Source organism: Callospermophilus lateralis, chromosome 19 (genome assembly GCF_048772815.1).
Source record: "Callospermophilus lateralis isolate mCalLat2 chromosome 19, mCalLat2.hap1, whole genome shotgun sequence".
Lineage (NCBI taxonomy): Eukaryota > Metazoa > Chordata > Mammalia > Rodentia > Sciuridae > Callospermophilus > Callospermophilus lateralis.
The window spans coordinates 5,038,531-5,052,243 of record NC_135323.1 but is presented as its reverse complement, the minus strand read 5'-3'; the positions used below and the strand labels follow the sequence as shown (position 1 = coordinate 5,052,243).

The 13,713-nt window shown below is 58.7% G+C and overlaps 1 protein-coding gene across 2 annotated transcripts; it reads right to left on the bottom strand.

The window, feature by feature from the left end:
• Positions 1 to 4,002: 4,002 nt before the first annotated feature.
• On the bottom strand, positions 4,003 to 11,875 carry Nagpa (N-acetylglucosamine-1-phosphodiester alpha-N-acetylglucosaminidase). 2 transcript variants are annotated; one of them, XM_076839899.2, is made up of 10 exons: positions 11,784 to 11,875; positions 11,253 to 11,708; positions 10,197 to 10,336; positions 9,168 to 9,276; positions 8,090 to 8,218; positions 7,519 to 7,724; positions 7,382 to 7,429; positions 6,688 to 6,789; positions 6,543 to 6,606; positions 4,003 to 4,662 (listed from the first exon to the last, which is right to left on the bottom strand). In XM_076839899.2, the coding sequence occupies exons 1-10, from the start codon at positions 11,867 to 11,869 to the stop codon at positions 4,515 to 4,517; spliced, it is 1,488 nt and encodes a 495-aa protein (XP_076696014.2). In that variant the 5' UTR covers positions 11,870 to 11,875; the 3' UTR covers positions 4,003 to 4,514. The 2 variants fall into 2 exon arrangements, with proteins under 2 accessions (XP_076696014.2, XP_076696013.2); XM_076839898.2 differs by having other exon boundaries at positions 4,495 to 4,801.
• Between the last annotated feature and the right edge of the window lie 1,838 nt (positions 11,876 to 13,713).

The window sequence follows — 13,713 nt, the reverse complement described above, 5'->3', positions numbered from 1 at the left end:
TGGCGTCACCGAGGGCTTGCACACTGGGAAAGAGTGGCGTCACCGAGGGCTTGCACACTTGGGAAAGAGTGGCGTCACCGAGGGCTGGCACACTGGGAAAGAGTGGCGTCACCAAAGGCTTGCACCCGGGGAAAGAGTGGCGTCACCGAGGGCTTGCACACCGGGAAAGAGTGGCGTCACCGAGGGCTTGCACACTGGTGCGCAGGGCCCAGCTTCTTAGCTGTGAAGCTCAGGCACACTGCATTAGCTTCCTGGGGCTTCTGGAACAAATTACCCCCCCTCCAAATAAAAATGAGGCTAAAGACCACAGACCTTTATTCTGCCCAAGGTCTGGAGGCCAGAGTCTGGAGTCAGCTGTCCTCAGAGCAGCACTCCCCCTGCGGTGTCCAGGTCCTTCCTTGCCTCCCCTGGTGGCCACATCACTCCACCTGCCCCCTCAGGTGCCTTCTGCCCTCGGCATCTCTCAGGAGGACACTGGTCATTGAGGCAGGGTGTCATCTCAACAGCTGAAGCCACCTGCTGAGACCCTCACTGCACATGAGCTCTCAGCCAGGCTCTGGGTGAACTTGGGTTGGGGGTGCTGGTCGACCCATCAGAACGCGGGGACCCTACAGAAACGGGCGCAGGGTTTATCCATGCTGCTAGCGCCCAGGTTTCCCAGGCTCGCTCAGCACCGCCACCTGGGATGTTGCAGGCAGGGTTCCTGAATTCCACCTGCCACTCTTCAGCTACTCAGGGGACAGTGAGGACCTGCAGTCCTTGTATTTATTTATTTTGGTGCTAGGAATTGAACCTTTACCACTGAGCCACGTTCTCAGCTCTCTATTTTATTTATTTATGTGGTACTGGGATCAAACTCAGGAGCACTCCACCACTGAGCCCCATCCCCAGCCCTATTTTGCATCTTATTTAGAGACAGGTCTCACTGAGATGCTTGGCGCCTCTTTTGCTGAGGCTGGTTTTGAACTTGCCATCCTCCTGCCTCAGCCTCCCAAGCTGCGCCTGGCTCCTTTTAATTATTCATTTTGAGACAGCTGTACCTAAGTTGCGGGCACTGCCTGCCCTTCCCTAGGGGGGTCTCCTGGGCACGGGACCAAGGGCGCTGGCTGCTGTATACCTCATGGGACTGAAAAGCCTCCCTCGTGTTGGAGCTGGAGGCCGGGACTGTCACTGGGGGAGTGGGAGGTGGGGTAGCCTTGGGTCACTTGTGCAGTGAGGGGAGGACACAGCCGTCGCCTGCTCCCACAGTGCTCATCCACTCGCGGTGACTTCTCCATGGCGTCTCCCGCACTGTGGGCGACCGATCTCAAAAGGGGCGGCCAGCTGACCTGTGGGCACTGCAGTATTGGGAAAGGACAGCGGCACCGGGGACAGCTCCCGAGGGCTGAGCTGTGTGTCACCGCTGACGTCTCTGGGCCTTTGCTCCTCCCAGGAGGCCTCCTGGGGCCTGGGCCTGAGAGGCCAAAACACACCAGGGTTCCCATGAGGCCCAGAGACTGTCCCTGGGGCGCAAACCCTCGGGACCTCTCGGGGGATCTGGGAAGGGCCCGAAGGCCGGGGAGGCTGTGCCTTTCTCCTCGCCCTCCCTGCCCCGGCAGGACCCGCAGGGACTGTTAGGGAAGCAGAGTTTCAGGGCTTTGAGTTCGTTCTACGGAGTCAAGAACCTGGTGGGAGGCGCAGAGGCTCCCGTTTTCACCCATCTCAGGGCTCTGGGGGGCCCTCAGCGCTGCCCAGTGACCGCCGATCAGTGACTCTGTGGGGTCTCCACTGAGGTGAGGTTCTGTGAGGACTCAGCCACTAGCATGTCACCAAGGTCACCATCCCGCACACAGGGCCCCGGGGCTCTGAGGCAGTCTGTGCCTCTGCTCTGGGGTCTTCCTAACTGCCAAGGTCACAGAGGGGTCCTTGGTGTGACTCCCGGCGTCCTGCCTTGTGTGTCTGTGCCCTGTGTCCCCCCGCCCCCAGGTGCCAGGATCCCAGACACTGCTTCGCCTCCTGCTCATTCTCCAATGACGCTCTACAAATGCCTGTGTCAAAAATGTGCCTGTCCCGTGACAGCATGAGTGTCACACTTTTTGGGTTGCAAGAGCACCCCACACAAACTGCCCCAAACAAAAATGAAGCTTTATCGGTCCACATTCCGTATTGGAAGTCAGGTATGGCTGGACCCAGGGGCTCACATCTTGCCGCCCCCCCCTCTGGTTCCTCTCCACACCGTCTGGCTCTCCCCATTTCATGGTTTGTCTTCTTCACACTGGTTTGCTCTCCTCCATGCGGCTCACACCCTGGAAGTTGGACAACTCCGGCAGAAGTTCCGGGGTGGGCTCTGACTGGCTGACCTAGGCAGAGGCCGCCTGATCCCCAAGGCCTGCCTTGAATGAGTGGGGCACACAGTGCCCACGACACCACCTGGTGGCCAAGGGGGGGAGGCAGCGCCCCGGCTTCCGGTGCAGGGGACCACTGCACCTCTTCTGCTCCCTCTGGCTGGAGCTCGCAGCTCTGGGGAGGGCAGCCCGAAGTGCCCAGGCGGGGACCCCCAGGAGCAGCCCTGCTGGAAGACAGCGCTCCCCTGCCCTGGAGTGGACCCCAAGGCACGAGGCAGCTCTGTTCTGTGCAGGGTCCCAGCAGGACTGCGCCTGCTCCCCACTGTGCCCTCCCGTCCCCACCAGAGCTTCCAGGTGACCTGAACCAAACCACTTGTTCCCATCTCCTTGTTTGATTTCTGCCCAGGGTTCGGAAGCATCCAGCCTAAGACAGGGCTGTTCCTGAAAGAAGAGGAACTGGATGTGGGGCAGGTAAAGGTAATAGATGTCCCTGTGACAAAGTGTTCTAAAGTTCTGCAGGGAGAATCCTGGGAGGTCGGACTGCCCAGTGTGTCCTGACTTTACCGGGGGCCACTCCAGCTCACCATGCCTGGCTCTGTTCAGGGGCTGCTGTCTCCCTCTGGGCCTGGGTTCCACAAAGCACAGCACTGTCCCTCGCCCAAGAGCTGGTGGCCCAGCAAGGACCAAGAGGCAAGAGGTGTCCCCTGCAGGCCCAGGGTCATTCGGGGCTGCCCATCACTCCTGCTGCTGCCTCTCACACCTGGGGCTGCTCCTGGGACTTCGCATCCTCTTTCCCACTTCTGTATTTGGACTCAGTGGGTCTGGACAGTCGAGTTGAGAGCCTGAAACTGCAGAGAATTCCAGAAGAGGACATCCCAACTGCAGCCAGGTCTGGGAACTGCTCTTAGGAACGCACCAAGATCCCGACTCACAGCAACTCACTGCGAAGTCCCTTAGCCCTGAGCTTGGGCCAGCCTGGTGACCTGCTCTGACCGAACGTGGCCAGGCGAGGTCAGAGCAGCTCTGGACACCTCTCCTCCCTCCGGGACCTGCCTCCTCTGACCAAGCCTGAGCTACCTCTGGAGGACCAGGCGCCCCGCAGAGCCCAGCTGTGTGCTGCTGCCTTGGCAGCCCCCGCCTGGTCCATTAGCCCACCAGACACGGACCCTGGTGCAGGCTGCTGGAGCCCGCCAGTGACCCTGCAATCAGCAGTGACGTTAGAGGACAGCAGCAGCACCTGGCCGGTCTGTGCTGTGAAGTTCTGGGGCGGATGGCTGCTCACCAGGTGACTCGGGCCATGCTTGGGGGCTTGGGACTGCATGAGGACCTGCTGAGAGCTGTGCCCCAACCCCTCCCCAAAGGGCTTGTGAAGCACAGGGGCCCTGGGCCCACCGGAAGCCTTCAGAAGTGAAAGACCCACTCAGAGCTGGGCGGACACCACTGCTGGTGCTGCGGCCGGCGGGCAGGGCAGCCCAGACCTGTGGGGTCTGTCTCCACTCCAAATCCTCACCTGTGCATTGGCCAGGGTCTGGTTTTACCAAGTCCCCAGCCACCGTGTGCACAGTAGGCGTGCAGGGTCCCACACAGCTGTCAGGGGGCAGCAGGCTAAGAATCCCCATCTGCTCAGACCCAGGGGGGGCCAGCTCCGGGAGTCAGACCTCAGACGCCCCCTGGTGGCTCCCTTCAGGATATCCGTTTATTCAAGGAAGAGAACCTTCCTGAGGCAGGATGACCGCGGCCTGGCCCCACCTCACCCCTCCCAGCTCTCCTGAGGGCCCCTAGGACAGGAACAGAGTTCCAGCCGGCAAATCCGGAGAGTCCGTAGAAAGGGGCTCTGTGACGTGACCAGAAAGGCAGGCGGATCCCTTTACTCCATCCTGTGGGGACATGGTTGGGACTCGCCACACAGGAACTGAACACAGGTTCACCAGGGCCCTGTCCCCAGGATGCTGGGGACTCTGGCAGTGCCCAGGCCCTCCAGGAGGACAGGCCTCGCGGGCAGCAGACATAGGCAGGCGGGGGAGGAGAAGCAGTCTTCCGGGATTGCTGGGGTCGCATGTGCCGTGGCAGGCGGACAGGTGGGCACAGGCCAGGGCCAGGGCCAGGGCCAGGTGGGAGGTGGCACAGTGCCACTGGAAGCTTGGCCACAGTGCTGGGGCTGAGGCTATCTGCAGGTCCGCGTCGGTGGCCTCAGAATCCCTCCTGCAGAAGCTGGTCCGTGTGGACAACACAATCCTTCAGGACAGGCCGCTGGGGCAGCTCGGGGTCAGTCCTTGAAGGGGTCATGGGTGTCCCCAGCCTGCTCCTTCTCCGAGGCCAGGAGCTCCCCGTTGATCTCCTGCAGTGGGTGGTACACGTAGTCCCCGTCCAGGTGCCGTTTCCTCTCTGCTCTGGAGCCAAGCAGCAAGGACACGTTGGCCACAATACTGAGCAGCAGTAGGAAGACCAAGGCCAGGGTGAGGGCCAGCCAGGTGGTCCTGGGTGGAGAGAAGGGGCTGCTGGGGGTTCAGGCCGGAGAAGCAGGGGAAGGTTCCCACACCCCAGACCTGGGAGCACCGAGCCAAATGGGTGGGGTGGGGGAGTACGGGGACATGAAGATTTGTGCCCGAGCAACAGGGGCCGAGGCTGTGGGCCCACATCCCCTGATACTTCCAAACCATTAAAACTTTTGAAAGATGGGCTGGGATTGTGGCTCAGTGCCAGAGCACTTGCCTAGCATGTGTCAGGCACTGGGTTCAATTCTCAGCACCACATACAAATAAAATAAAAATTAAGAGTCCATCAACAATTAAAAAAAAAACAACTTTTGGAAGAAAACATGAGGGGCTGTAGCTGAGTGGCAGAAGCATGTGTGAAGCATGGAGTTTGATTCTTAGCACCACATAAAAATAAATAACTTAAAGAAAAGCGTGAATGTTACTCATTTTCAGATTCTTTCTATCCATCCATACACACACACACACACACACACACTCTATTATCTTGGTACTGGGGACTGGACCCTAGGGTACTTATCACTGAGCCACACACCCAGCCCTTTATCTTATTGAGACAGGGCCTTGCTGAGTTGCTGAGGCTGGCTTGTAATCCTCTTGCCTCAGCCTCCCAGGCTGCTGTGATCACAGGAGTACACCACTGAGTCTGGTCAGGTATTGCTTATATCTCAGACGCCAAGTTGTGTGCCAAATAAAACCGGGGAGGACCACTTCCTGCCGGCAAGTTGGCAAGCTGTGCTCCAACTGGCAACCAAGACTGGGCTGTGCAGGCAGAGCAGGGAGAGCGGTCCCCTTTCCAGGTCAGGGAGCTGGCAAAGAACAGGCTGGGTCTTTGGATGACAGTCGCTCAGGTCTTAGGCCGCAGCCCTCAGGGCACAAGCATCCACCTGCAGATGCTCAGGGGACTGCAGCCCCGCCCGCCAGTCCCCCACCGCCCTTCCCTGGCCGCCAGGTGCTGCTGGGTTTCAGGTGGGTAGGGCAGCGGGGCTTGGAGTCTCACTTCTGCAGGAGCCTGGACCTGCAGCCGGGACTCCAGGGACTCCACTTGTCCCTGCCCTGGTGCATTTCAGACGGCACCTCGAGTGATGTGATCCTGGGCCTCCAGGTCTGGACCCTCAGACTCTCCAAGTCAGGACTCCAGGGGGGACCTGCCATCTGCCCTTCTGAGGAGCTCCCGGGCTCCCTCTAGGAAGGCCGGGGAGCTCTGCTTTCACAGCAACGCCACCTCCAGTCAAGGGAGCGCCAGTGCCTGGGACTGCGCTATCAAGGTGGCAACAACAGGAGAGAGGGCCTCAAGGAGAGGAGAGCAGCGTCCAGGATCGTGGGGAAATGAGGCTCTTGGCTCCGCCCAAGACCCCAGTGGGGGCGGGGCAGAAGTCTCTGGACCAAGCCCCCGGGGTTGGAGTCTGAGGCCAGGGAGAGAACAGGGAAAGGTGCAGCAGCTCGCCCTGAGCACTGAGGGCCCAGGGGGACAGGACCTCGCGTTCAGCAGAGTCTGAGCTGGGAAAAAGAGTCCCCAGTCTTTGCAGCCAGGGCGACGGGAGCCACAGGGCGACGGGAGCCACAGGCCTCCTCCGCTCCCACCAGCGCGGTGGCCCGGGCGTTCTCACGGCTCTCTGGACTGTCGGTCAGCTGCCACTGCCCTGGGCTTGCAATGGAGACATACCCCCTGGGTGTGCGGACACCATGTCCTGGCCTCCCTCAGTCCCACGGAAGCACGCACCTGGTGAAAAAGGACAGCTCTCCTGCCTTCGGGGTGGCCTCGGGTGGCTGGAGACACTGCTTCGCTGTAAGAAACCAGAGACAGGCTGCAGGGCTGGGGGACAAAGGCCTGCCCCCCCATCTGGGGGTCCCGGGAGGCCCCGTACCTCGGGAGATACTGCAGTTGCCAGTCTGTGGGTCGCAGGGACACTGGTGCTCACACTGGCAAGGCCTCTGGCAGCCTGGCCCGTGCCAGCCAAGGGGACACTCTGCAGAGAGGAGACGGGGGACAAAGATCAGGCTTCAGGTGCCAGGGCCTCCTTCTGCAGGACTCGGTGTGGTCAGCCCCTGCTCCTCCCAGGCCAGTCCCTGAAGGTGACCTTATCTGGAAACAGGGTCTTTGCAGAGTCACTAAGTTAAGAGTCTCAAGAAGACATCATCCTGGATTTAAGGTGGGTCCCAAAGCTGAGAACCCCGGGTTCTTGAGAGAGCAGACTGGACAGAACAGGGAAGTGGCCATGGGCAAGGGAGGCTGAGACAGGTGCTGCTGCCCCAAGCCCAGGGACCAGGAGCCCCCAGCAGCTGCTTCACAGGGACAGGAGGAGGGGGTGTGGCTCTGCCCACACCTGGGTTTTGAGTCCCGGTCTCCAGAACTGTGAGAGGACACCTTTCTGCTCTCCTGGCCACCTGCTTGGTGGTGTCCAACAGCCACAGGAAATCAGACAGGGATTCACACGGGCGGCGAGAGCAGTTTCCCAGATGGAGGGCGGGGCAGAGGCAGCAGAGCAGCTCCCTCTCCCGGAGGGCCAGCGGGAGAGCCAGCGGGCAGGGCCAGTGGGCAGGGGCGGCCGGTGGCCTCACCTTCACTGCAATTGGACCCCATCCATCCAGCATCGCAGTGGCAGCCGGCTGCCAAGACAAGACCCAGGAGGCCAGGTGAGAGGTCAGGCCAGGCACCGGGAAGACGGACCCCGTCAGGCCCCCAGGCCCCCACTCACTCTCCGTGCACAGCCCGTGGCCGCTGCAGTTGGAGGGGCCGCAGTCCAGCTCGCTGCAGGCAGCGTCCCGCCAGAAGTGCCCGGTGCACACGCAGCGGCCCTCCACACAGGTCCCGTGGCCGCTGCAGTCCGGTGGCTGGCAGGAGGGCGCATGCACACACACCACGGTGGACACATGCCGGGGACAACGCCACATGTTGTCCTGGCTGCGGGGGGATGAAGGGGATGAGAAGGGGCCACAGTGCCGGCCCAGCAGGTCCCTCAAGTCCCCAGCCAACGAGGGCTCCCCCCACCCCCAGTCTCACCTTCTGGCTGTTTACAGGCCCCTCCTCAATCCCTGCTGACCTTCCCACCCCGCGCCTAGGTGTATGCTGTGCCCTCTGCCTGGAAGCCCCGCCCCCACCCCCAGCCACCTCCTCACCCTCAATCTCTGCTCCTATTCACCATTTGCAGGGAGGTCTTTCCCAACCCTGCTCAAGGGCGTGGGCAGATCCCAGGGTGGGGATCCTGAGTCTTCCGCTCACACTCACTGGCTGAATGAGACAGTCAGAGGCAGGCTCTGTGCCCTCACCAATGATCTGACGGGTAATTGGCCAAGGTCCCGTTGAGCACAAAGGTAGCAGAGCCACCTCCATCCAGGTTGATGGCGTTGACCACGTCGAGTTTCAGCAGGAACTCGGCCATCTCCCACAGGTTGACGCTGCGGCACAAGAGCAGTGCCGCTGAGCGCGACTCCTCTTGCCTTTGACAGCGCACGGTATTGTGCCCGCTAGGGCAGGTACATCTCTGAACGGGCCCCCAGCAACGCCCACCCTAATCCTAGGCAGCTGTGAATATGAGGCATCACGCCCGTGATCATGCTGTCAGGTGGCCCAAGTGTCCTTGCGGGGGACATCCTGACTTCCTGGGTGAGCCCAGAGGGACCACAGGAACCCTTACAAGCAGAGAGCTCTCCGGCTGGCAGCAGAGGAGGAAGTGAAAGCCTGGACACACCTCTGTGGCCTGGAGACCGGGGAGGGTCCTCATGAGAAGGACAATTCAGGAAGCTGAAGGATCCCAGCTGGGGACCAGCAAGGGAACAAAGGCTCAGTCCTGCACAGAAGGATGCTGCCACGCACCCAAATGTGCCAGGAAGAGGACTCTTCCCAGAAGTTCCAGATGAAAGCCCCCACATCGTGATCTGGTCCTGGGACAGAATACTCTCAGTCTAGCGTTTCTGATTTCTAACCTACAGAAAGAACTGGGATCACTGCTTAGGCTGATATGCTTGTGCTAATTTGCTACGCAGCAGTAGTAATGCTACACTTTACCTGTGGGGGACGAACCTGCAGCTCAGAGTGGCTGAGTGACTTACCTAAAGCCACAGAGTTGGCCACACTGAGCTGGAACTGGAGCCAAGGTCTTCATCTGCTAATCCTGTGGCCAACTGGGGCTTGGAAGGGACCCTAGCACTGAGGGACTGAGATGAAGTGTGTAGAGGAGAGAAGTTCTGGGAACTGGGGAGACCTAGAGTCCCTCCTCCTGTCAGAAGGCAGGACAGAGGGTGTGGACATGTCTGAAAATGGTTGTGTCAGGATGACTGCTGGTGTGCTGAGGTTTCTCAAAGCAGACTCCGCCTAGGTCTGGAGGCCCTAGTTTCTGGAACTTACCCACGCTGTTCTGTCTGTCCGTCTGCATGGAAGAGCACCAGTTGCCCCTTACGGTCATGGCCCACAGCTGTCCTGGCCGACATCACATTTATAAATTTGCTAAAGGAACCTGGAGGAGAGGCAGCCTGGCTGACCACCCGGCCCCTCAGAGGCCTCCTGGGCTCTGTTCCTACTTCTTGCCACTCTCCACCTCCAGGTCCAGGCCGCCTGGCCTGTCCCCTGGATGCATGATGGCTGCCTCACTGGTCTCTCGGCCTCCCATCTGCCCTGTCCCAGTCAGTGTCCATGCCACAGCTTGAAGGCTTGTCTTCAGGGCACCCAAGGAGGGGTGAGCTCCAGCAGGAACTCCTGAATGACTTCCGCCACTCAGAACAAAATCCCAGGCTGCATGACCTCTCCAGTGCTGTCCTGCCTCATCTCCTGGGACGAGCTTCACCAGCCCCCAGTCACTTCTCCTCAGGAACACTGCACTTCCTGTCCCCGGCTCACGGAGAACCTCCTCCTCCTGAGTTCCTCCCATGGCTTGCCCTTCTGTTCCAAGAGCACCTCCTCAGTGAAGCCTTCCCTGACTGCCCACCCTAAGATAGCCCACAAGTCAGGGCCAGGGCATCCCCTTCTCCATGCCAGTAGTCTGCTCTCCAGTGGCTCCCAAACCTGAGTATCCATTAGAATCACCAAGGTGGCGGGGTGGTCCTTAAAGCACAGACCCTTGGACATCACCTCCAGAGATCCTGAGGCGGCAAGTATGAGGTGGGTGGGCTCATGGCTTTGCATTTAAACAAGCTCCTGGATGATGCTGAGGTTGCTGATCCACGAACATCCTGCCCCTTTCTCCCAACTTTTTCTTTCTTAGCGCTTGGTTGTTTTCAGTTTATCATAATTGTCTCTTTAAGATATCGTGCAGCACAAACTAGCTGCTATATAAACACTTGTCTAAAGACTTAAAAATAGATCCTCCTATGTCTGGTTCTCAAGAGAGCTGCTGCCCAGCCTCCCCTTCCCCACACTGTCCGCCTCCTCGCCCCTCACCTGTCTCCTGGGTCTCATCGCACTCGGTGGCCTGGCTCTCATTGATGTAGATGCTTCCATTGCGAATCAGCCACACGACCCCACTCAGCAGCTGCACAAATGGATTCTCAGTGTCCAGCACCTCCTCCTCGGACAGGTACCTGGACCCAGGGAAGGCGTGAGGCTCACTCACCAACTGGGCTAACCGTGGGTGGTGGGGCTGCTTTTCCCTTCCCTCCTCATCCCGGCTCCCTGATTCTTCCTCCTGCCCCAGGAAGGGCCTGCACCTGAGAATAGCTATGGTGCTCTGCAACTCTGTGGAATCCTCTTGTTCTAACAGCCAAGACCAATAGGACTGAAGTTGGGCAGGGTTCTGTCACAACTCTGCAAATAGTCTATACTTCATTTAATAGAAAAAGCCACCCCACCGATCTCAACTCCATGTGTGGCCTTCGATCTCTAGCTGTCACTCCAGCAAAGCTACCCCTCTTGCCTGTAGCAGGCTCTCAGCTGGTCTCCTTGTTTCCCCAATCCAGCCTCTGCCCAGCTCCCCCAGACTCTTAATCAGTCTGTCACCCTCTGATAACAGGCTCCTTTTGTGGGTCCCTCACATACAGGCACCTGTTCCCTCTGCCTGGAATGCTTTTTCTTGAGTTCTGACCTTGGCTGATTAATCCTCAGGTCTCAAGTCCAAGGTCACTTTCTCAGGCCTATTCCTCACCACCCTACCCAAAAACCCCAATTTCCAACTATGGTGGGTTCACCCTGATCTTTTGAATCTGAATTCATCTTCACTATTTACCTGACCTTGGTTTACTTTTCTTAGTAATGGGGACGGTCTGTTAAGGAAGGCAAAAGCGTGCGTGCCCTTCACTGCTGTCCCCGCCAGGGCACATCACACTGCCTGACATCAAACAAGCACCCAAAGACACAGCGTGAGCCACTTTACTATCCCCATTCTGCAGAGGAGGAAAAGGAGGCTCAGTCCGGTTAGGTGACTTGAACACAGCTGCAGAACTACAACCCAAATCTCAGGCCCTCTGCCCTCGACAGCCACGGAACTCCGTGCCTCCTCACCCGGTGACCAGGGTCCCGTCGCGCCGGATCCCGAACTGCGCGTTCTGCAGCCCCCCGGAGCTGCTCACCAGTCGCCCGTCGCTCACCACGTTCCCCAGGCACTCGCCCGAGTTCATGCGGAAGAACCCGCCGTTCTGGGCGACGCGGCAGCCGGCGGTCCGCGCGGTCTCCTCCACCGTGGCGCGGCGCCGCTCGGAACAGCCTCCGGACCCGCCGGGCTCCAGCACGGAGAAGGTACGCAGGGGCGCGGCGACCCGCGTCAGGTGGCCGGCCACCGCGCGCCCGCCGAAGTGCGAGACGAAGGCGCGCACGCTCGGGCTGCCGGCGCCGGGGCTCGCGGCGGGCGGGGGCCAGCTCTCGTGCTCGCGGCTGCCGGAGCGGACCCGCGTGCAGTCCCGGGCGAGGCGCGCGCGCGCGCGGGGATAGGGCAACAGCAGGTCGTCGTCGCGGGAGGCCCTGCGGGCACGCGCAGGTGAGCACGGAGGGCAGGGGTCCCCGCGCCGCGCCCGCCCGCCTGGCCAGCCCACTCACCCAGCGCCAAGGCCGCCGGACGCTGCCCCGAGGAAGCCGAGCAGCGCGATCAGGAAGAGAAGACCTCGACCCGTGGGCGTCGCCATGTTGGGGGTCGGGCCTCCGGTCACGTGGGCCCGCCTCACGTGACTCGAGACCCTCGGGTGGCGCCTTCCCCCTCGGAACGGCTCAGCTCCTTCCCGGTCTCGCGAGAACTCTCTTCCCAAGGACGTGCGGGCTCCTCTTTTAAAATCCGGGCGGGTCGGGCTGAGTCGCTGGTGGAAAGGCACTTCTTACCCCGACGTGGTTGCAGGCCGTGGGGGCCCGCCCCGCCCCGGGCAGGGGGGCAGCAGCCCCTGCAGCGGGAGCCGGCCGGCGGACCCCCCCTGGGTCTGGTTCCCGAGGACCCTGTTCCCCGCGCCGCGTCCTTTCCTACGTCTCAGTCCCGCCCTCAGCGTCTCTGCACCCGCGTGGGAGACCCCAGCGCTCCTACCCTGCACCCGTCGACCTAGCAAGTGCTTAAACACGAGTGAGGAGGGGCTGGGGGGCTCAGTGGTAGAGCGTTGCCTGGCCCGTGTGAGGCACCGGGTTCGGTTCTCAGCACCACCTCTAAGTAAGAAAAATAAAGGTCCATTGACAACTAAATACACACACACACACACACACACACACACAAAATAATGAGTGATGATGGTGGCTCTCTGGAAATCCCTGGTTGGAGTCTAATTTAAGGTCTTCCTTAGATAGTGACATCAGTGATAAAAGTCAGTAAAACATTACCTCTGCATGAACTCCACTTCTTTGAAAACTAAGCTCTATTCTTTAAAATAGCCGAATAAGTTGATGTTTCCTCTTTATTAAAAAAAATTATAAAGAACTCCCTTATACAGTTTGCTCAGATTTCTCAATTGTTAACATTTGCCCTATTTAATATTGTTACGTTATTCATACACCTTTTTTCTTGAGCAAGTTGCAGCTATGTTGCAGACACGGTCCTTTACCTCAATACTTCACTATGACCTTCCAGGACAATGGGACAATGACATTTTCTTTCTTTCTTTTTTTTTTTTTCTTTGGTACTTACGATTGAACCCAGGGGTGCTTAACCACACTGAGTCACATCCCCAACCCTTCTTTACATTTTATTTAGAGAAAGGGTCTCACTGAGTTGCTAAGTGCTCGGCTAAGTTTCTCAGGCTGGGTTTGAATTTACAATCCTCCTGCCTCAGCCTCCCAAACTGCTGGGATTACAGGCGTGTGCTGCTGGACAAGTGAAATTAGGACGTTTTGCATTGATAGTACTTATATTGTTTGTTTAATCCCTAGTTCATCTTCAAATTTTGCCAGTTGTCCCTGTAATGTCCTTTGTAACTGTCCCTCCATCCCAATCCAGGATCCAGGTGGGAGCTGCATTTAGTTATCCTCTGTGGTCTCCCTTGACCTAGAACACTTCCTCATCCTGGCTTTGACTTATGACCTGGGCATTTTTGATGAGAGACAGGCAAGGTCAGCTACATTATTTGTGTACCACAAAAACAGGGGTCCTTGCTATAAAAAATATTTAGAATTTCAGGAGGGCATGATGATGCACACCTATAATCCCAGAAGCTGAGACAGGAGGTTCACAAGTTTGAGCACCTTAGCAAGAGCCTGTCTCAAAAAATAAAAAGTCCTGTGGAGGTAGCTCAGTGGAAAAGTGCCCTGTGTTCTGTCCCCACCCTGGGTTTACTCCCAGCAACACCCCTCCCCCCCCCAAAAAAAGGAAAAGTAAAATGAATGTGAAAGTGCAGGCCTGCCCTGCTTGAACAGTGGCCTTCAGCTATGCCTAAACCTTTGTATTTCATTTTGTAAAACACTAGTTTGCTATGAGCTCCTCCATTTTGAGTACGAGCTAAGGTAGGATGACTCCACACTTTTTTTCTACAAGTAAACAACCACCATCTGCCTGTAC

Bases quoted from the DNA above. Each gene is read 5' to 3' on its own strand.
- Nagpa (XM_076839898.2), bottom strand. From the start codon at position 11,869: ATGGCGACGCCCACGGGTCGAGGTCTTCTCTTCCTGATCGCGCTGCTC. The intron at 10,337-11,252 runs GTGAGGAGGCAC...CCCTGGGTCCAG, and splicing joins GACGGGACCCTGGTCACCGG to GTACCTGTCCGAGGAGGAGG. The intron at 6,790-7,381 runs GTGAGGCCACCG...TCCTCTCTGCAG, and splicing joins GGGGTCCAATTGCAGTGAAG to AGTGTCCCCTTGGCTGGCAC.